The sequence below is a fragment of the Chanodichthys erythropterus genome, chromosome 3, assembly GCF_024489055.1.
Source record: "Chanodichthys erythropterus isolate Z2021 chromosome 3, ASM2448905v1, whole genome shotgun sequence".
NCBI classification, from domain to species: Eukaryota; Metazoa; Chordata; class Actinopteri; order Cypriniformes; family Xenocyprididae; genus Chanodichthys; species Chanodichthys erythropterus.
Window position 1 is genome coordinate 70,747,480 of NC_090223.1, and position 23,861 is coordinate 70,771,340.

Sequence of the window (23,861 nt, forward strand, 5' to 3'; positions counted from 1 at the left end):
ACCCCAAAAAAAGTGGAGATCGGGCAACAGATGGCACTATAACTGTCAAAAAACCTTTAAAAACCATGTTTTTCCTTACTGGATTGCCTGTATTGGCTGTAAATGGTCTTTTCCATCTATGATCTAAATGTTTACATGCTTGCTGAATAAGATATAATAACTTAAAGGCCTTAAATGCTTGAACCCCGGTAAATGCTGCTTGCAGCTTTAATTATGGGCCAAGCACCGAAGGTGCTGTAGTCCCTATTGTAATTGTACGTTTTCTTATTATTATTAGGGGCCTAGCACCGAAGGTGCTATAGCCCCTATTGTATCCGTTAGTTTTATTATTATTATTTTTCCCGAATGGGAGTCTATGGCAGCCCTATCAACGGAACATGAGAAAATGATGAAATTTGGCACACTTGTAGAGATGGTCATGAAAAGAGATTGGACCATATTTGGAGTCTCTAGAACCAACTCTATAGCGCCACCACCAGTTCAAAATTTCACTAATCTAATGGTTATAACTTTTGAACCATATGCTCTAGAGAAATGCAACTTAGTACATCCGGTTTGTCTCTTCATGCTGATGCATTGCAATATCTTACATTAAGACTCCGCCCATGACAGTAGCAGCCATTTTGAAATGTACAGTTTGCAGTTTTTTTGCTACTCCTTCAAAATTTGTCCAATATTGTCCAAACTTTGATCAGATCTTTGGTCTGAGCCGCACAGAAATTATTGAACAGAATTTTTTTTGCTATAGGTAAAAAAAAGTTATAATGTCACAAACTTAATGAGGTCAGCCCAAAATTGGTTCAGAATCTGTATCTCGGTCAAACTTTGAGCAATCGAAACAAACATTGGTATGCTTGATCAGGACCATGATCTAAGGGTCCTTGCAAAATTTTGGAACAGTGCCACCTACAGGTCATGAGATCTTAAAAATTGCTATTTTGGCCAATAACTTTTGAACACTTTGTTAGAAAATCAATATCTTGGTGTCTATGGATTCCTTGGGCCATGCCGAATCCGAGGATGTCAAATTTGTCAACATCAGATGAACCACGTGTCCGCCATTTTGAATTGTGTCATAAATTGCAATATCTTTTAAACAATTTGACATATCTTCGCAAAAATTGGTACGTATGACCATCAGAAGGTCCTGAAGGTACCTGAAAAGTTTCAACACAGTGCCACCTAGTGTTCCGCAGATATAAGCCTTTTTGCAAATATCGTTATAACTTTTGAAATAACTGTCCAAAAATTGTATGTTTTATGTCATTACATTCCCTGGCTTATGCCGATTCTGCCGATGTGTCATTTGTCATTTTCCTTAAATGTACCTGTCCACCATATTGAAGTAAATGAAAAACAGCTTTTTCGCTACTTCTCCTACAAATTTTGTTCAATTTTGTCCAAAATCAGTTCAGGTGATCTTTGGACCAAGCTGCACAGAAATGACTGAACGGATTTTTGAAATTCGCTACCATTCCTGAAATATTAGTCTCTGAATGTGACCTTGCTTGTGTTTGTTATCTTATGCTAGTTAGCTTAGCATGTTAATTGGTTATTTTGTACAAATTGCTTCTGTTCCCGATATTGCATGTTTCTGAGAATGATCTAAACTAAAATTTATAAATATAACATATGGTGCATTTTTATAAAAATTCTTCATTGTGAGTTCATTCTCATGAACTACTGAACTCCGACAGCTGTGTGGCACTGTCTGCTCAGTGGCGCAAAGAGTTGAGTGACAGACACATGATATAGAGACTGTGGGTTCAAGTCCCGTGTGGGGCAACTTTATAAAATTGTTTGTAATGTTGTCATTTCAATTCCTTTATTATCCCAATAGGTATTGTACTAGTCTTTCTTCTTTTAATTAGAAATAAATCTATTTTTGTTAATTCTGTGTTCATTTTCATCTCAGCTTCTGGACAAATTTTCATGTACATTCAATTTCTGCTGTTTTTGCTCAGCTTGCTCCGCATTGCGCTACAACTCAGATATTTGAGTGCTTGAAATGCTTGCTGTGTTGCTCTGCTTTAAAAGCTGCTCTTTTTGCTGTGCTGCTCTGCTTGATGTTCTGGTCTGCTTGGTGTGCTGCTCTGCTTGTGGTGCCTTCGGTGCTTGGCCCCGCATTGCTGCTTGCAGCTATATTTTACTATTGTTATCTTAGATTTTTCCCCATTTAAATAGACAAAATTTTCTTGACAGCTAATAAAATATAAATTACTTTTCTTTTAAACATAATTTTATATAATGTTTAATTGTATTTGTTTTTATTGAAAACTACTTTAATGAATAACCAAGAAAATAGGTTTTTAAATTTGTCCCTGGGTTGGCTGAAAACTCCTGGACTAAATATTGTCTGTTTGATAGGTTTCTGTCAAATGTGACAGCTACAATGAAGGTTTTTATAATGAGGTGCATCAACCAAATGTCTACAAGTTCTGTTTATATCCCGGCTTTTATCTCTTATTTGCAGGCAAGTATATGGTATTAAAAATTAAAGACAATTAAATGATAAAAATGAGATGTCTCACATGGAGAGTTTAACCAGTTGTACCATGTGATGAAACCTAAGCATGATAATGCAATCATACATTTCTTTAAAGTGTACCTCTTCTTTCAGCATAATTCATTAAGTATTTTAATCACCAATAATAATCACATTTTCTTTCATGTTTTGTTTTTTAACTAACAAATTATTAACCATTTCTTTCTTTCTTAATTTTCACAAAGAATAGGGAAGAGGAAGAGACTGGAGATGGATCAACTGAGGTAACAAAACAAAATAACATTGTTTAGTATACAGTATGTATTGCCAGGTTATATGTCATTACTGTATTGTTAAATTAAATATTTCAATTTCAGGATGACTATGAGGCTCCGGAGCTGATTGTGGAAGACATGGAAACAGGGCATTTGAGTGGGAACTATGAGGTATATTCAAGTTGAGAGAAGGGGTGCTATCAGAAAAAAAAGTGTAAAAAGTGTAGCTTTAGTTAGTCACTTGGGCTGTTTACTGACATAAATATAATATTTACCTAAAAACCTGCATGTGTATGTGGTATACTTATTTTGTTTATACTTTATACTTATTCTTTTCTCTGCTTACTGTTCAGAAATTTAAATAATATATTCAGTTTACCAAAATAATAATAAAAATCCTTGCTGAAGAAAATGGTGAGAAGACCACAGGATCCTGTGCAACAAATTGTCAGGCATGTTTATGAAAGGCAGTTATTTGCTTACATGTCTGAAGAAATGCCTGAAGATGTTAAACTGACACAGCTTCATGAATCTGGACCAATGCTGACAGAATTTCCCATGCATCGGTATGTTCAGTACAAGATGTATAAACACAAAGACACAATAATCTCAAACTCTACTGGTACCAATTGTTTTGAACTTGAGGGAAGAGTTGGGATTGTGCGGAACATTGTGCATTCCACTGGAGGAACACGTGGTGTATGAACTTTTTGAGACAGGGACATGTTTTTTTCAACTACCCCATCAATTCTACATCTCTAGGAATTTGTTTGGTATCAAAAGAGTCTGGTCAGCTTTCCAGTGCTCCAGTAACAGACTTCACTAAACCACTGCTTTTATTGCCTCTTCAGAATATGTTTGTGGCTTTGCCTCAGCTACATAGCACATGACTCATTGAATTTTGCAGGGTGTCCTCATTCAGTGTTGTGGAGTTTGTGGATGAAGTTGACCCTGATGGAAGAAAATGGACATCATTCCAATAGAGTGGTTCAAGGGCACAAACAGAAAATTATGCTGGTGGCCACCAGCCTCACTGGTCAATGTAACCAAGGCAGTGAAGGAGCACACTCCACCAACCAGCAACTGGATAGTGTGTAATGTGCGTGCAATGGGAAATGCAGGTAACTGATTTTCCTCCTTTAATAAATATAGTAGAATAAATACTGCTATACTTACCTAAAGTAGTTATTTGACCCTTGAATTCTTTAGTTTTTTGTTAATTTCTTTACATCTTTGTTTTCCAAATTAATACATAAAGGGCTGATATAATTACAGGTTTTTACTCCTACCAAGCAGAATCACACCAGGTTTGACAGTTTATTAATCAAATCAGATGTGCTCTTGCTAGGTAGGAAAGAAAACCTGCAACCACAATAGCACGTTGCAGATATGATATGAAGTTTGATTTATAGGTATATGCATATATTCTAGAGCAAATGTTGCTTTTCTGGTACTAAAAGCTTATGCAAATTTCAAAATCTGCCCCAGTTCTGTTATTGTGTATCATTGTGTTTTACAGCCACTTATGCTGAAGCCAGAGTTAAACTCCACCAAGCTGAATATTCATCAGACTTGACAGACAGAAAATATCTCAAGAAAAAGAAGGTAGGTGTTTGTGGAGCAATGCAGGTCAAATTCCATGACCTCTAGAAATAATATGAAGGTATAAGGTGTGCCTTAGATGTTTGTGTTAACTTCTCTAGGCCAAGTGCAAAACTTCTCCAGAGTCAACTGAGCACCCAACTGGAATCAAGTGAATATTCAGATTCTTCGGAGGAGCTTCCACCCACTCCACAAAGTCAACACCTTTGGCCAGCAATGAAGGAAGTGAGTGAGTACTTTCAAAATCTCACAGCCCGAGGAGTTACCAGCCCCACAACCCTAGGAGTTACCAGCCCCACAGCCCGAGGAGTTACCAGCCCCATACGGAGTCAAATTAATGCCTTAAAGTTTTGCACAAAAATAAAAAAAAGAATTGGGCAATAAAAAAATGTTTTGCAAACAAAAATAAAGAATTGCAAAGGAAAAATAAAGTATTGAGTGGAAAAAATTAAGTTTTGCAAACAAAAATAATAAATTGCAAAATAAAACAAAATAGTGCAAAAATAAAAATATAATCAATTACAGAAATCAATGACAGCTGTAATCCTATTTTATCTTTGCCACATATTTTTCATGCTCAAACCTACTAAATCATTTGCAACGCTCATTTTATTCTGCGTTTCAGTCAAGCGTGCACTCAGGATACCGGTTTTCCTTTGCGCTGCACTTTTCTGCGCTGTTCTCTTTATGGCACTGGTTTGACGTGGGGGTGGAGTCAAGAAATGGGGGCACGCCCCTGCGAAACACATCATCGGCAGGAGATGCAGATCGCAACAGAACAGATCAAGCATGGCAGAGCAGAGGCAAGTGGGAGGATTCCAGGTATGTAAAGGTGATTGTTTCCTTTTATTTATCGGTAAAATGTGCATTGTTTTTTTTTTCTAAATGCGATTATTATTAACGCCGTTTGCCAAAGAAGTTAGAGATAATTTGCACGTGAACTTGTTGTAAAAGGTTAGCATCTTACGTCAGTTTTCGTAATTTGCACGCTTTTTTACTGTTGATGAATTAGTCTATTATGATTTTTGTTTTTTGATCAGATTGCACATGAATAAATAAAAAGTAAATTGATTTAAACAAACGTCCCATCCCAACATTTTTAAAATTCTGTTTAAAGTTTAAACGATGCTCATTGTTAATGTATGATTAATTTGGTAATGCCATATATTTATTTTGCCATAACACGTTTTTAGCAGAGAGAGAATCCAGATGTTGCTACTGTGGCACACAATTTAATAAATCTTCTGACCCAAAGCCTGGGTCAGATTCAGGCAGCTCAGGTCGTCAGCAGCAGCAGCAACAACAACAGCAGCCTTCTGCTATTACTCCAAGAATAGAGCAGGATATGACCAGGTTATCATCAGCACTCTCTCCAAACAATTAAATGCTTTCATTTGTCTTATCTTTTGCACCTTTTAATAAAAGGAACACTGTTTTATTGTTTTATAGAGCTTTTCCTGGGATGTAAAAAAAGAAAAACTGCACACCCTCAAGTGCAATCAAAAGCAACAGCTTGGAAGCCATTTAGAATTCACATTTATCTTTTAAACAAAATAACTGACACCTCACCCTCGCCATCTGAAGAGCTTGAACTACTCCAGGCAGGGCTGGGCAAACGTATTTGTACAATTTCTTCAAACATGAACCATTCTGAAGTAAGTACAATTTTACTGTAGTATTGTTAAACATTTGAAAAACTTTGTGGCTATGTTGATGTAAGGTCACCCGCCCCAAAAATGACAGTGTAACATGGTAATTGTAATACGAACATTTATAATGAATAGGAATTGTATGTGTAGGTATGTATTGGTATAGGTATATACATATAGGTATGTATTGTATGTGTAATTGTATGTAGGTGTCCCTGAGGTTTTTCCAGTTTTTTTGCGTCTTCAACTAAAACACAGTGCGTTTTGTAATGACAATTAGACACATAACAGAGTTAACCAGTCAAAATCATTCGACTAGAAACTGTAGATATCACACAAAGAATGTATAGTATACTAAAAGCAGCCCTAAATAGTCTCACTACATTTTGTTACGTGTTCAAAGTAAACACGGTCTCTGTCTCTATCTTTGACGATAATAGTGTTAGCTTTCTATCCCAAATGTAGTCTAGCCTGCTATAGCACAGGACTATACAATGACAAATAACTATTAAACAACATACTTACGGTCATGATAGCCGAGTTGTTTGGCAATGCTACGCCACACGTTGTCTTTTATATCGTTGTCCTTGTAGTTTTTATTAGTTTTGTCAAACGAATCGGGATGCGTCGACACACAAGCTATCAGATGATCTGTCATTGTTGCTGTGACGTCACCTTTGTTTCCTTGTATTTGATTGGTTGAAGCCTTTTCTGTCACCTCGAAAGTGAAGAAAAATCGTCATTGGTGCACAGCAGCACATTCGCGTTTGGTGTGGAAGCACTCATTACACAAACAGCTGATCAAAAAATAAACCATCGCATGAATAATTCACGCGTCAAAATCGCATCCAGTGTGAAAGGACCTTAAAGCAGTGTTTTGAAATTGGCCATTTCTAGATATTGTTGAAAAGTTGTTTTGTTTTTTTGGCACACAAAAGTATTCTCTGTTTTAAATATATTTTTAGTAGCTTTATGGATTTTGAAAAGTTTGGTGTCATTGCTAGCAATGTAGGCCTCACTGAGCCATCGGATTTCATAAAAAATATCTTAATTTGTGTTCTGAAGATGAATGAAGGTCTTATGGGTGTAGAACGACATGAGGGTGATTAATTAATGACAGAATTTTCATTTTTGGGTGAACGAACCTTTTAAGATGATATTTTGTAGTTTCCTCTACTGTAACAAACATACACCCTCATTTATTTTCTAATTATGTTCATCTACTAAACAGTTAATTTTTGACATTGTTTATTCTGCGTAAAACTGTTATCATACTGTTTAAATATAGAGCAACACTAGTACTCTCCTCCCCCTCTTACCACATATTTCCACCCTTTGGAAGTACCCACAAAGCTTTTTCTCAAGTCCCACAGTGATATCTTTGTGCATTGGTGTCTGGTCTCTAGACGCATAAGATTGAATATTCATCTTGGAAACTTCACCCTCTCTTTGTCTATTAAAAATGACTATCTGTGTTAGCATGACTTTGCAAAGATTGGCAAAGTTTTTGCCATTTGGTTTTTATTGTAGGGCATCCACATACTCCTGCTGTTTTGAGCCAAAGATGAGTGCAGTGTTTTGACATCCTCTGTAAATGGTTGGACTTATTCCATGTAGCTTCACCCAGAGCAGTCAGTACAGCTGCAGACACTACCTCATTCCATCTGGTTTCATACAAACGCCTGAAGTTTTGAGACTCTGCAGCCGTGTCGCATCCTGACATCAGTGCATTGCATTCCACGGAGTTGGCAATCTTCACCAAGCTGTGTCCAAGCTTCAGTGCCAGCAATGGAATATTGTTGGTGTTTGTCTCCTCACTAAATCTTGCCACTGCTCTTACTGCTTTTATAAGGTGAGGATAGTTGTAGGGTTGGTGAAGTCCTCCATGTTATGAATGCGTGTCAGTGATCTGGTGGTGATGAGCAGCCTTGTACATCCCTTCATTTTCTGCTTAATGTAGTAATTTCTCCTGAGAATGTATTTCTAACAAGCACAGTGCTGTAAATACATGACATCCAATCAAAATACCACATCTCAAAACTGACTGCATCCATTTCCACATAAGCAGCGTGCATACGGGTGCCTATAGGTTGCGTGCAGAGTGTGCTGCCTTAACAAAACGCGCTACGTTACTGATATTCTCGACAGTATCTGTAGATTTAGCACTTACTAGGATGAAGAACAAAAATAGCCTGGCACAGGGAGTGCATAGAGATCAATTTAAGATTTAAACTCATGATACAAAACATACCTTTTGTGAGTTCCTGTTTTAATGTTGATAATATTATATGGGCAATAATGCAAATTCAAATATGTATAAAGTGATGTTCTTCACAGTATTTTTAGTATTTGCTCTATTTTGCAGTGAAATAATAGGTCCAACGAAAGCAATGGCAGAACTACAGCACACAGCGCTGTTTCATGAAGAATCTGCGGCTTTGAACGAATCGTTTGTGAAAGTAATTGATTCAATGATTATAAATACAGCCACTTGTTTGTTACAGAATGATGACTCACGCATTAAAACAGTGACTTACTGACACTTATTGGCGGTTTTAGTATTTAAAATAATTACTTTTCACATTATTATCATTGCATATTTCTCTATTGAACATTTTTTACTTATTTAAAACATTATTCAAGTTGTAAAGGTATTTATAAAGTTTAAAAATGCACTGGAAAGTCAATTTAGGGGGCAAATAAAAAGTGCAGTCTAAGTGGAAGAGAGGGGGTATGCTGAAGGATGGTAAATAGGGATGCACAATATGAGAAATTTGAACCGATACCAATAACCGATAATTAAGTCCTTCTCATGGCCGATTCTGATAACCAGTAAGTTCATATTTTTATTATTATAATTTTCATATAATCTGCAGTTTGTGCTCCCCGGAGAATATCTAAGATGCACTGATGAAACTGATATTTTAGTAGCTCTGGCCTAACTTTAATAGCAAACATCAGTCCTGACTCTTCAAATGTTTTTATTTTTTGTGTAAGGCACCACAATACTTAGTAATAGAAAGGGTTTAAAGGATTAGTTCACTTTCAAATTAAAATTTCCTGATAATTTACTCACCCCCATGTCATCCAAGATGTCCATGTCTTTCTTTCTTCAGTCGAAAAGAAATTAAGGTTTTTGATGAAAATATTCCAGGATTTTTCTCCATATAGTGGACTTCAATGAAGGCCAAAATTAGTTTCAGTGCATCTTCAAAGCGTTCTACACAATCCTAGACGTGAAATAAGGGTCTTATCTAGAGAAACCATCAATCATTTTCAAAGAAATTAAAAAAATTATATACATTTTAACCATAAAAGATTTGTTCAGTCGCGCATGCGCAATATTCTATAGGTTCTGTACTGCTAGTAGTAGTTCACCTGTTTCAGTCAATGCAGAAAGAGAATTGATTAGTTCATCTTTCGGTTCTTCGGGTTGTTCGTTTTTTTTGTCCCGTGACATGATAACATTGGCTAGAGAAATTAGTTAATTTACAACCTTCCTTACAAATGGGTGTATAGTAATTATTATTATTATTATTATTATTATTTATTATAAATATTATTTACTCGTACAGTTACGTGATGCATTTCTGGTCTCAAATTGTTGCCTTTAACTTCTGTCATGATGGTACTTTTCCATAACACTGAATGTGGTAATAAAGAGTTGGTTATGCTTTAAATTTTATCCATATGATGGCGAAATCACTTTGAAAAAGAAGAGATTTTTTCTCTATCTGTTTGTTTTTGTTTTTTACAGTGGATTCTAATCTTCAAAAATTATCTTGTTGTATGATTTATGTCTTTTGAGTTCACCCTTCAGATTAGACTATAGAAGTGTAGTGTTACTTGTTTAAGATTCAGGAAACATTTTTGAGTCACTCACTATATCTTTAGTCTATTATAAATTACCTTCAATGTTTACAAGTTGTTTTTAACTGAAAAGTCACATGTACTTACCAATGATACTCAATTACTTGTAACTATTTACTTTTATACTTGATAACTTAATTGTGCAGTTATTAACTTTATAAACATTAGAAACACTGTGTACATACTTTTGAATTGTTGTTTATTGTTATTATTGTGCCAGAAAAGCTTTATAGCAAAGAGGATAACTATTCCAAAATAAAATAAATAAAAATAAATAATTCAAAATGAAATTAAAATTAAAAGATAATAAAGCCACAGTAATAATAATAATTATAATAATTATAATTAAAAATGAATATGTTGAAAATAAATAACACTTTTGTGCCAAAAAAAAACTTTATATCAAAGAGGATAACTATTCCCAAAAGAATTTTAAACCATTTAAATAAAAAAAATGAAAATCAAGAGATACTAAAGCTACGGAGCCTTGTAACAAATTACCTTTAAAATCACAACAACAACAAAATATTGCACAACAAGCTAGTCTCTTTCTAAATAAATAAAAAAAATTAGATTTAAAATAAAAATAGCACACTGTGGCTATATTTTTAGGACTTGCTTTAAGGCATGTTTGCATTCAAAAAAAACAACAAGCTCCCGGACCTTGGATGGGCTGAGTCTGTTTGTTCTCTCTGAGATAATCTGCCCAGTTTTAGAAAAAATTCTTTCAGATGGCACAGATGTGGCCACACTGCAAACTTTTGTCTTTGTGACTTCAGAAAGAGTTTTGTATACTGGTGAACATCTCTTCCACCTGGTCAGAGGATCTGATGTGCCTCAAGCTTGCTACCCTCTCATCAAAGTCTTCCCAAAATTCAAAACATGGCCCCTGCACTGGCAGTCGCACCAGGATCTGAAGTATTCTCCTCCTCACTCTGAGCTGGGTTAATAGCTACTGCAGCTGCTGTAATCCGCTTTACTGTCTCCTCTGCTGCCTGGTGATTGACAAAAGCTTGCTTTTTGAACCTTGGGTCCAGGCAAGTAGCATCAGCAAGCTTTTCAATGTGTTCCACTTTGCCAAACCTCCTAGTCATTTCTGACATCAGGGCATCCACTAGTTTTTTTAACAGGGTCAAAGCTGGAGGGATTTCTTTGATATCAGGCAACAATCCTCTGAAGACCTCTTGTCATCAAAATGACTTTGGATGCAGTCACAAACCAATGAAGAATACAAATTGTTTATAAATTAATTATAACAAAATAAAAATCAGTACTGCATATACTTCTCTGTTAAAAATAAGGCTACAGAAAAACATGCATCAAGAGATGGTATAAAATGTGGTTTAAAATGAATAATAATTAAAAAATGTCCTAAAACTACTTACTTTTCTGCACTCACTTCTGTGGTGACCTCCTCAAATGGCTTAATAATGTCCAACATTTCTCTGGAAATTTTCCACTCCTCTGGCGACAAGGTTGGCAGAGATGCATTAGTTAGTGCCAGGGTGGAGATGATTGGATCTTTGATTTCAGTAAATCTTTTCAACATGTAATATGTTGAATTCCACCTTGTGGCCACATCCTGTTTTAACCTCAACGGCTCTTGACCCATCTGTTTCTGTGTGGCCTTGAGCTTGTCTGAAGCAACTGTACTTCTATGGAAGTATTCAACTACTGTTTTGACCTTTTGCAATATTGCTTGGACCTCCTTCAATGCAGCTCTGGCAATGAGGTTCAGGCAAAACAAGGTATGTGGTCCCAGTGGAGATGGTCTTTCAGGGCTGAAACAATGTTGCTGGCATTGTCTGTGACACAAGCTACAATTTTGTCACCCACACCCCATTCATTTGTAACCCTTGTCAGCTCACTTGCCAGGTAAGCAGCAGTGTGTCTGTCTGTCAAAACAAAGCATTCCAGGAGATAGGAGGTCATCTGAAAGTCCTCTATGGAATGACATGTCACAGTCATGTAACTTGTTGTAGTCAAAGAGGTCCAGTAGTCTGTTGTGAGACAAACAGCAGAGGCAGTCTTGATTTTGTCCATTATATCACCTCTTAATTTGTCATACAGCCTAGGCATTACAGTTTTTTTATAATGTTTTTCTGCTAGGTAGAGTGTATGATGGGTCCAGAAGATGTGAATACTCATTAAAGCCCTGGTCCTCCACTATAGAAAATGTCTGAAAGTCACAAGCAATCATTCTCACCTGAGCCTCATCAAGTTTGCTTTGTCTTAATGCAGGGGTCGGCAACCCAAAATGTTCAAAGAGCCATATTGGGCCAAAAAACAAATCAGTCTGGAGCCACAAAAAAAATTAAAAGCCTTATATAAGCCTTACATGAAGGCAACATAGGCTGTAAGTGTATATTAGCTATATTAGCCTACTATCAAAATGACTAAATAGACTACAAATACATAATGAGCATTCATGATTAAATGTTTATTTTCCCTGCAGCGCATCCTGGAGAGAATGACGCACCACGTGACTACTCTGCTGTACGATATTTGGTGCTTTAAGTTTAACTTCCATTACAATACTAATGTATTATGTTTTGTTGCATTGATGCAATTATAGAAATACAATAAAGAAATCAGATTTTTGGTGTCATTTTTATTTTGAGGATTTGAAAAAAACAAAATGGAATGTGCATAATAGGCCTCCTGTAATTTCAGACCTCCCCATGGAAATAAAATGCAGTCCTCTTCAAACCTCAATAACAATACAATCCTCTTCTCTTTCCCCCCCTATCTGGGCAACAGAGTGCAATAAAACGCAGCCTGCAATTATAAAAATAAAACAGCCTTTTGAAAAGGTCAGTAGGCTATATAAATATCTTTGGCTCTGTAAATAAATCACGTTGCACGGAAGGGCTATTGTGGGCTGAGCCATCATTTTAACATCTGTTATGGACACTCACTTTGGCCCCAAGTGAGTGGTGGATCTCGCTTTATCACACAGTGCATCTCAGAGCACAAACCAAGCCTTGAAGTCCAAGCAATTGTCTGTAGACCTCTGAGACAGAACTGTATTGAGGCACAGATCTGGGGAAGGGTACAGAAAAATTTCTGCAGCACTGAAGGTCCCAATGAGTACAGTGGCCTCCATCATCCATAAATAGGAGAAGTTTGGAAACACCAGGACTCTTCCTAAAGCAGGCCACCCGGCCAAACTGTGAGATCGGGGGAGAAGGACCTTAGTCAGGGAGGTGACCAAGAACCCGATGGTCACTCTGACAGAGCTCCAGCATTTCTCTGTGGAGAGAGGAGAACCTTCCAGAAAAACAACCATCTCTTCTGCACTCCACCAATCAGGCCTGTATGGTAAAGTGACCAGACAGAAGCCATTCCACAGGCACATGACAGCCCACCTGGAGTTTGCCAAAAGGCACCTAAAGGACTCTCAGACCATGAGATCAACAAAGATTGAACTCTGGCCTGAATATGTCTGGAGGAAACCAGGCACCACTCATCACCTGGCCAATCCTATCCCTACAGTGAAGCATGGTAGTGGCAGGATCATGCTGTGGGGATGTTTTTCAGCGGCAGGAACTAGAATACTAGTCAGGTTTGAGGGAAAGATGAATGCAGCAATTACAGAGACATCCTTGATGAAAACCTGCTCCAGAGAGCTCTGAACCTCAGACTGGGGTGATGGTTCATCTTCCAACAGGACAACGACCCTAAGCACACAGCCAAGATAACAAAGGAGTGGCTACGGGACTAATGTCCTTGAGTGGCCCAGCCAAAGCCCAGAGTTGAACCCGATTGAACATCTCTGGAGAGATCTGGAAATGGCTGTGCACTGACGCTCCCCATCCAACCTGATGGAGCTTGAGAGGTCCTGCAAAGAAGAATGGGAGAAACTGCCCAAAAATAGGTGTGCCAGGCTTATAGCATCATACTCAAAAGGACTTGAGGGTGTAATTGGTGGCAAAGGTGCTTCAAAGTTTTGAGCAAAGGCTGTGAATACTTATGTACGTGTAATTTTTTTTATTTTTAATAAATTTGCAAATATTTCAAACAAAATTCTTTTATGTTGTCATTACAGGGTATTGTTTGCAGAATTCTGAGGAAAATAATGAATTTAATCCATTTTAGAATTAGGCTGTAACATGACAAAATGTGGAAAAAGAGAAACGCTGTAAATACTTTCTGGATACACTGTACATTGACTGATTTTGATGAAACTTCATCCGTGTATTCTTTGTAGGAGACCGATCACATGGATGTGAATATTGTGAGTCTAAGTTATAGCGCCACCAACTGGCAGAAAGAAGTACAAAATGGTTTGAATCACTTTCTTATTTATCAGAATAAAGTCAAGACACTGCAGATGTAGAGCTGTGAAAGGATTTTTGATATCTTAAATACTGTTGCCATGGTGACGTGCCACATTTTAATATTCATTTTGGGTGTTTAGTCTCTTAGCATGCTTAAAATTGCATTAAACCCGACACACATCAGAGATGCTGTCTAGTAGAGATGGTCAAAGCCAGCGGGGAGGAGGGCCTCTATAGCGCCACCTTTTGACAAAAGTGGGGGTGGGTTAGTTTTACCTACAGTCACCAAGCTCATTACATATATTGTTCTTATCAAGCTGCACAACTTTCTAATGTACAGTCATTAGCTCTGACCAGCAAGACATTGACTACTTTGGTTTAAATGTGGATTTTAAAAGGAAGAAAAAAAAATCAGGCTATACTATTAGAGGGTTTATATAATTCAGACCAAACTTTTTTTTAACATGGTGCTTAGACATTGAAGATATTAAATTCTTAACGAATATTGGATATCTTGAACAGTGTTGCTGTCATGATCACTGTCAGTTCCCGGACTACATTTCCCATCATCCTCTCTGCCAGTCACATGCACACACTCCACACCAATCACCTGTCGCCACATACAGCATAGCACTAAGCATGTGACGGTATCAAATTTTCATGTTGCGATTAATTGATGAAGCTTTTATCATGGTATACGGTATTATCACGATATTAAAATAAGTTGCAAAAAAATGTCATAGTTTAGCAGGTTTAAGAACTCTTTTTGTAATAAAACAAAAACAACTCTGAATGTTTAAATACAATAATACAATACAAAAAATATATAAAGTGAAATTTTCAAACAGATTAAAATGCAAAAGATTTAGGCTATAAAGAACAACAGATAACACTTTACAATAAGGTCTCTATTTAATGCATTAACTAAGATTGAGCAACAGCTACATATGTTACAGAAAGTTTTATTTTTTGTTAATGTTAGTTTAGAAACACAACTGATCATTGTTAGTTTTATCTCAGGTCCATTAAATAAGTTCTTTTGATTTTAGTAATGTTATTAAACAGTAAATAAGAAATTAACAGTAACTAAGAATAATTAATGCTTTATAAGTATTTTTCATTGTCAGTTTTGTTATAATGAATTAACATGTTAACTAATGAAGCCGTATGACTTTAAGTTTTACTGGACAATAACAAATAATCAGAACATTTCTAATCATTAGGGCATGTTGTATTCCAGATTAAAATATAAAAATGTTTAGGTTTGAAAATAAATATCCTTTTAAGTCTTTTTAATTATTCAGTTTTTGGTGCTGTGATGAACAACACTGAAGGTGCGTCCCAATTCGCGTACTTATGCACTATTCTGTGACGTTTTTAAGTATAAATAGTGCGAGTAGTGCGTTCACACTGAAAATTCCAAAAAGAAAAAGTGCACTTTAAATACCCGGATGATGCACTAAATTAACGGAAAAAACGAAGTGTGGAATGTTGGACACTTTGTGCACTCAACTGTCGCAGCTTTAATTACGTAGTGGACTGGAAGGGAGGATCGGACTCTGTTGTTAAATGACAAAATAACCTTATACAATTCACGCACTACATGGATGAGTGCATAGTGCACAAGTACATAGTGTATAAGTGCATAGTGTATAGTGCGTCATTTGGGACGCAACTTGAGATTACAAAAAAATGAATGGCTGTTTGAAGCATTTTAAAAACTTCACTAGCGCAGTTACTTTGTTTGCACGGTTTCCATGGTAACTGCTGCACACTGCTGTTCCATCAGCGCCCTCTGCTGTCAGAGAGTGAACGCGCACTTTCATTCAGTGCGTCTCCTTCACTCGTTCCGCCATGTGCTTCTCGTGCACGCTGGGCTTGTTTACATCTGAGCGCGTGTCCTTTTGACGCACAATACAGCGGTGTTGTGCATTTTATACGATTGATGGGGAAAGTATTCTTAATTGCATTATAAAAAATTAATAATTGGTAATAAATTATTATTTACGGTATTCTGAAGTGCCCACGATTACAATATCGTGCATATTCATTATCGCGATTTATCGCATTACCGAATATCGGCACAAGTCTACTTAGCACATCATCTGGACTATAAAGGACTCACACACAGTGTGAAGTCTTGTTTACCTTGTGTGCAATTCTAAGCATTATTATCCTGTCTGCCTGTCTGTTACTGTTCCTGCCTGTTACCTGTTTACGATCCTCTACTGCCTACCCCTGACCTGTGTTTTGTATACCGACCTGTGAGTGATATCTGCCTGTCCTGATCTTTGCCTGTATCCTGACTACGACTCTGCCTGTCCCTTGCTGTCCCTGTTTGTTCCTGCCTTGACCCTGCCTGTATGACCACTCTGTCACGGGAAATAACAAGGGATGCAAGTGCAAGTCAAAATATCTCATTTATTTGAGCTTCACGCCAGAAAGTCAGAAGACAAACACACAGACAGCAGGAGAGCGGCGACACAGGGACCTTGGTGGGCCGCGGTGAGATGATCGTGGTGAAGTCCGTGGGAGTGAATCAGAAGTGAAGAATCCAACGATGAAACAGTAATCCAGAGTGAAGACACGACGAACCAACTCCAAACGGAAGCACACACGAGGAAATCAGGAAACAAAACAGGGAACTCCAACAACGATCTGACAAACACGAGACGAAAGACAAGGAAATAAATAGGCAGTCCAGATTGAACACAGCTGCCGCTGATCGGCAATCAGCGGCGACGCCCACATGAAACAATTAACGTGACAGCACAACATACACAGACCACAGAACGAGACTGCGGATCTTCAACCGTGACACACGCTCACTTTTAATAAAAGCTTTGCATTTGGATCCCTGCCTGAGTCCCGCTTTGTTACAGTTGCCATGGCAAGAGATTAAATAATGTCAAAAAGGGAAACAGCAAGAGTTTCTTATCTTCTAAACAATACATAATACAGCATCAATTTCTATATAAAACAATACAAATGTTAGAAATAAACACTTCAAATTTTATCAATTCAAGAAGCATGTCTGAATTAAAAAATGAGGAAATTAGCCACCTCTGGTCATACATACTGTAAACACTAGATGAAAGTATTTGCATATTTTTAAACTGGGTTGAAAAAGCTTGAGGGCATTGTTTGATAAGAACATGTGGTGTCAAAGCCACAAATAACTTTTTTCATAATAATGACTTAAAATATCACAATAATGTGAAACTTTCCAAGCAGTCAGAAAAATGTCCTTTCAGTAATCATAGCTGTAAGGAAACTAACTTTGCTTCTCAGCACATGAAGAACTAGTCACTGTGATTGTTCAGACTGTGGTGATGTGGTTTCTCCACTGCATGGATCTTCATGTGTATCTTCAGCTGATTTTTAAAAGAGAAACTCTTTCCACACTGATCACACGTGTGCGGCTTCCCTCTGCTGTGGATCTTCTCATGTGTTTTCCAACTTGTTCACTGATTGAATCTCTTGCCACAGTGTGAACACATGTAAGGTTTCTCTCCAGTGTGGATTCTCAGGAAGATCAAGATATGTTTTTCGTGTGAAGCTGTTCCCACACTGATCACATGTGAACGGTCTCTCTCCCATATGAACTCTCAAGTGAATCTCAAGATGATGTTTCATTGAGAAGCTCTTCCCACACGCATATGGCTTTTCTCCGGTGTGGATCTTCATGTGTTCCTTAAGATTTTGTTTGTATGTGCAGCTCTTTCCACACTGATCACATGTGAACGGCTTCTCTCCAGTATGAACTCTCATGTGAAGCTCAAGACTCTGTTTGGTTGAGAAACTCTTTCCACACTGAGTGCAGGTTGTAGATTTCTTGGCTCTCCTTTTCTTTGGAAATGTCTTTTTAGTCTTTGAGCGACTCAAAGGGTTTTCTCCAGGTTTGTCATGATGTTTCTCCTCCGCTTCACTCAGTTCTTCACTCTCCTCGCTCTCTTCTGTCAGCTCTGAAATCAAAGAAAAAGAATTTAATTGCATATTCATCAAAATCTTTCAAAGAGAGAAATATGAAGTGAAAGGCAATTTTTGTCTCATTTTTTTACACAAACTGTACAGTATTGATCATATTCATCAGCCCTGTTTCCAAAGTTATTATTATAAGAAGAATAATCTCTATAACTCTGAATAATTTCTACAATTTATGAGAAATACAACTTTACCTATAAATCAGATTTAGCTAATATATATTGCTATATATTATATAAGTTGCTTATATATATATATAGAGAGAGAGAGAGAGAGAAATAAACACCAACCTCTTTGTTCTTCAGTATCTTCAGTGTGTTTCATTCTGCAGAGTTCTGGATCACTCATGTTCTCACTGTCCTCTTTAATAAACTCAGTCTTTGCAGTGTTCAGCTCTTCCTGATGCTCTGATGCTCGTCTTATGGGAATATTCCAGCATTTATTGATCAACTGCTCTGGGAGGAGCTTAATTGGTGATATGACAACTGTGGGAGGAGCTTAATTAATGATGTGACTGCTGTGGGAGGAGTTTCGCTGACTGAACTGCAGATTGGTTGGATCTGCCAAAATAAAATAATAAAAATATATCAGTTACTGTGTTTGTTTTTATAGGGTTAAAGACCAGATCAAATTAAATGTACAAAAGTGATATTACATAGAAAACCAATTAAATGCATGTGTCTATTTTAATGTTTCAACTTTTGTGAAAACAAAATGTTTTAATGTTCCATCATCTTTTAGTGTAACAGATATATTTATTGCTAAAAGGAAAAGTTATTTCGACCTGTACTTAATAAAATATATAAAAGAATAAGAGATATCATACTATTATATTTTAAATTATTAAAAACTTCTAGTGGTTTGAAGGAAAGTGGCAAAGTATAAAGATTTAAAATGACAATTTAAGAGTATTTTGGGCTGCACTGTGGTCATTAAATAGTGTTTGAATGTCAGAAAATGATTCTTATTCTAAATACTGACAAGTTTTTTTTTTTTTTTTTTTTGCTATATTCCTTTTTGTATTTCACTATTAAACTAATTGCATGAATCATTTATATCCATCTATCATAAAGCAACTGATGCTAATTCAGAACTTTTTATATCTAAATCAAACATTATTCTGTTTCTTCATTAAAAAAATGAAAGATGTCTAGAAAAAAAGTAAAAAAAAAGTTGAAAACATGAATACAGGAATAAACACATAAACACCATCAAATCCCCTCAGTCTGTTGACAGCAATGAAATGAGTTTTAAGTGTCAATTTACAGCAGATCTTGAAGACATCAGCATAATAAATGAGGTGAAAACAGGAACTATTGACATGAAATAAAGAGTGTTTTCAGCAGTTTCTCTGTTAATATTGATGATCCTCAGACTATCAACACTCATTCAACAAGACATTAGTAGATCATCTCACTTTATTCTGAGTGTTTGCTGATAGAAACTGATTATTGGAGTCAGAATATATGAGGAAAGACTATAAAACTGATCTATTGAAAGACAATAATGTTATTTCTCACAAAATGACACATAAAACATAATACAAAAAATAAAGAGCACCACAAAGCAATATTTAATCATTCCAGTATCAATCTGTTCATATTTATATTAACATTGAAGTACAGATTTAAAATATCTCATGGCTAGTGCAGCAGCAGCATGTGAGGAAAATATGTTGAATTCATTCAGACCTGAGCGATTTTGTGTTCGTTTGTGTGATTGTTTTGATGTTTTATAGTGAAAACTGCTAATGAATGTCAAGTTGATGCAGAAACTTGGGAAAATGAGATCCAGGCAGTAGATAATGTTGATGAAAAAATATTTATTCATTACAATTAAATTTAGCCTCACGCAAACTTTAAGCGATAATGAAAATACTTAATAAGACCAAAAGGTAAAATAACCATCATAAAGGAGTAGTCAATAATTAACAATAAATTTAGAGTATTGTAAAATCCAGAGTATTGTATCTAATAGATGAAAATCAAAAAGAATTTAGATAAGATAATAGATAATAGATTAGATAATTTCAGATAAGAGAGAAGAAGCAGAAGCCCAGGAGAGCAAAGGAGACGAAAAGCTCAATTATCAACAACTCAGTCCATATTATACCATAAGCATACAGAGAGATTCCCAACCCGCTCAAACTGATGTTTTTGTTAAAATGAAAAAGGTTAATTTCACCCATTACGTCGTCCACTGGTCCAGTGTCAAAAATAGTTGTTTTAACCCTTAGGGAATTTTGCAAATCTTGCACTATTAAATGTCAGCAAACACTGATTCTGAAAAACATCACTTCTGCAGTACTTGGCAGGCGTCCAATGTCTAACCACAAACGTGTCAGCGTGACCTGTCACACTTGAACACTTTGAAGAACAACTGAACATAACAAGCATACTCTCTTAAATATAAAATAAGAATAACCATGAGGGTACAATAACAAGTAAATACTTGAAAATATGATAAGAAGTAATATATATATATAAAGTATGAGTACATAAATATAGGAAATCAAAAGTGAAACTGACAAATCATAAACGATTAACATAAATATTAATAAAAATGCATGAATATGAATATTGACCATTTCAGATCCACCACCACAAGTCAAAAGTCAAAGTTTGAGAACTGATGGGAATCGATCTCTAGTTTTTCTGCTGCCATTTTCTTTCTACTCTTTTAACATATTTAGATTAACTTTGTCAGTTTACATTATTAAAACACACTGGAACAGAAAGTGCTAAATTCATTGAGCCCATAACGAGCCACGTGAGATATTTTAAATCTATAAATGAATAATTAATATAAATATGAATAAAAGTTTGTCACTGGAAACATTAAATTGATTTGTGGTGCTGTTTATTTATTTATTTTTTTAAATATTTTATGATAATTGCAAGTTTTTCTATCTAATTACATTATTGCAATAAATGTAGTTCCTAGAAAATCAAACTATTCATATTCATTATGCTGCTGTAGTTATTCATCTCATGGTTGATGCCATTAGTGTTTGTTTTTGTGTTTTATTCATGTCATATTGTGAGAAATATTTCGGTTATTTAACAGTATTGTCTTTCAATAGATCAGTTTTTATAGTCTTTTCTCATATATCCTGACTCCAATAATGAGTTTCTAACAGCAAACACTCAGAATAAAGTGAGATGATGTGAATATCTTGTTGAATGAGTGTTGATAGTCTGAGGATCATCAATATTAACAGAGAAACTGCTGAAAACACTATTTATTTCATGTCAATAGTTCCTGTTTTCACCTCATTTATTATGCTGATGTCTTCAGATCTGCTGTAAATTGACACTTAAAGCTCATTTCATTGCTGTCAACAGAATAATGTTCGATTTAGAAATAAAATGTTCTGAATTAGCATCAATTGTTTTGCGAAAGACTGATATAAATTCTTAATGCAATTAGTTTATGGGTGAAATACAAAGAGGGGCAAAAAAGCAAACAAAAAATACTTGTCAGTACTTAGTACAAAAATCATTTGATTATTTAATGACCACAGTGCAGCCCAAAATACTCTGTCTGTCTTTTCAAATCTTTATACTTTTTATAGTGTATATTTATACACTATCCTTCAAGCCACTAAGTTTTTAATCATATAAAATTTAACAAAATGTAGTATGATCTCTATTTGTTAAGTACAGGTAAAGAATAAATGTTGTTTCCTTTTTGCATTAAATATATCTGTTACACTAAATGATGATTGCACATTAAAAACATTTTGTTTTCACAAAAGTCGTTTGATACATTAAAATAGACACGTGCATTTAATTGGTTTTCTATGTTAAATTGATTTTTTACATTTATTTTGATGCAGACACTAACATTTGATTTCTGGTCTTTAGCCCTATAAAAACAAACACAGTAACGCCTGTTTCACACATAATCCGTCTGCAGTGCGTGTGCGGTCCGTATGCAGTGCATATGTGTTGCTGAAGCAGGAAGCGGCCATTGTGCTTTCACACAGCACACGTTTGCAGTGCGTAAAGTTATATTCATTACGCTTATATATTGACAGTTGCTGGAGTAGTTTAGTACACGTAAACATGACACAAAGATTTGAAAACTTACTGTCGACACCAACAGTCAACGAAACTGCTTCCCATGCCTTTTCCTTCGCATTCAAATCTTTATACAATACATTCTGCGGGTCACACAGAATTTTATGTTTTTCCACCTCAACGATGAGACGAGTGTCATCAATGTCACCTTGTTTTTGAATAGGTTGGTTTAGGTCCGCCTGTCACGTACTTGGGTAAAGTTGGTTTTATATTCGCACATTCGGACTTCTGATAAATTCAGACTTTCCAATAAATGTGCAATAAATTAATGTTTGCGAATTTTAAGCAGCGACATGATATTGACAACCAACAATTGTCAACTTACAACATTTTTCACAGTCGATCAAAATAGGCAAGTATTTTTTTAATGGCATATTTACTTGTGAATGTCCACTGAATGTCCAATGTAGTGTGATTAACAAGGCTATTGAATACGGATGTCCGAATGTGTGAATATAAAACTAACTTTACCCAAGTCTGTCACGTCATTGCCTGCTGGGATGCGAGTTTCCCTCCAACGATGGGGAAAAACATATCTGATCGCATTATGCAAGTAAACACTGTTCATTTTTTAAAAATAAAATAATTGTTTTGAAATGATACAACTGAACTGTGTATCCAACAATCCATGTTCAAATTGAAATGTTTCCTTTTGGCATGAATATAGCTTGTTGCTGGAATGGCGTTAAATCATAAAAAAAAAAAAAAAAAAAAAAAATTCTTTATGTAATGTACTAAATATACAAAGAAGTTTAAATGTGCATAATTTCTTTTTTTTTTTTTTTTTTACAATTTCAGGTCAATCCATGTTCATTTTGCCCACACACAATCTGCTGGTACGTAAACGATCGCTGCACTGCTGCAGACGCACCGCTCCTGGAACGCAATGACGGACCGCAACCGCGTGCAGTGTGAACGCTCTAATCCGTTAACATGGGTGCGTAAAAAAATACGCAACGCATACGCACTGCAGACGGATTATGTGTGAAACAGGCGTAACTGATATTTTTTATTTCTGCAGATCAGCTCCTCCCACTGCAGTTCATCATCAGTGAAGCTCCTCCCACGGCAATCACATCATCAGTGAAGCTCCTCCCACAGCAGTTCATCATCAGTGAAGCTCCTCCCACAGCAATCACATCATCAGTGAAGCTCCTCCCACAGCAGTTCTCCAATAAATTCAGAATTGTTCCCATTAGATGAGCATCAGAGCATCAGAAGAGCTGAAACATGAGTGATCCAGAATCCTGCAGAATGAAACACACTGAAGATACTGAAGAACAAAGAGGTTGGTGTTTATTCTTCATTCATTCATGATGCTGAACAACATTCATGTTAGAAAGATTCAAGCACTTTTGCACATTTAGAGAAACAGTTAAAGTTCTTTATATTATTAAATTTATCATTTCAATATCTGCTTCACAGTTTGCAAGAGTGTTTCCAGAATTTAGGCATTTTCAATAAAGTTTTCAACATTGCTAATTTTAGGAATAAACTGTAACACCAAAATGTATGAAGTAAATGAACTTTCCAGAATGGCTGACAGGGTTGTGAGTGTAACTTGAGCAAAATCTCTTCTTACAGTAACTTTGGTAACAGGGTTGATGAATGCAGTCATTCATTTGTGTAAAAAC

At 36.0% G+C, this 23,861-nt stretch overlaps 1 protein-coding gene across 1 annotated transcript in view; it reads left to right on the forward strand.

Moving 5' to 3' along the window:
* LOC137005681 (uncharacterized) overlaps positions 1–23,861 on the forward strand; it is a 1,355,627-nt gene that overhangs the window by 1,094,856 nt on the left and 236,910 nt on the right. Inside the window, exon 18 of the mRNA XM_067366462.1 lies at positions 232–239. Coding sequence (XP_067222563.1) covers positions 232–239 — 8 coding nt within the window. The remainder of the gene's footprint in view (positions 1–231; positions 240–23,861) is intronic.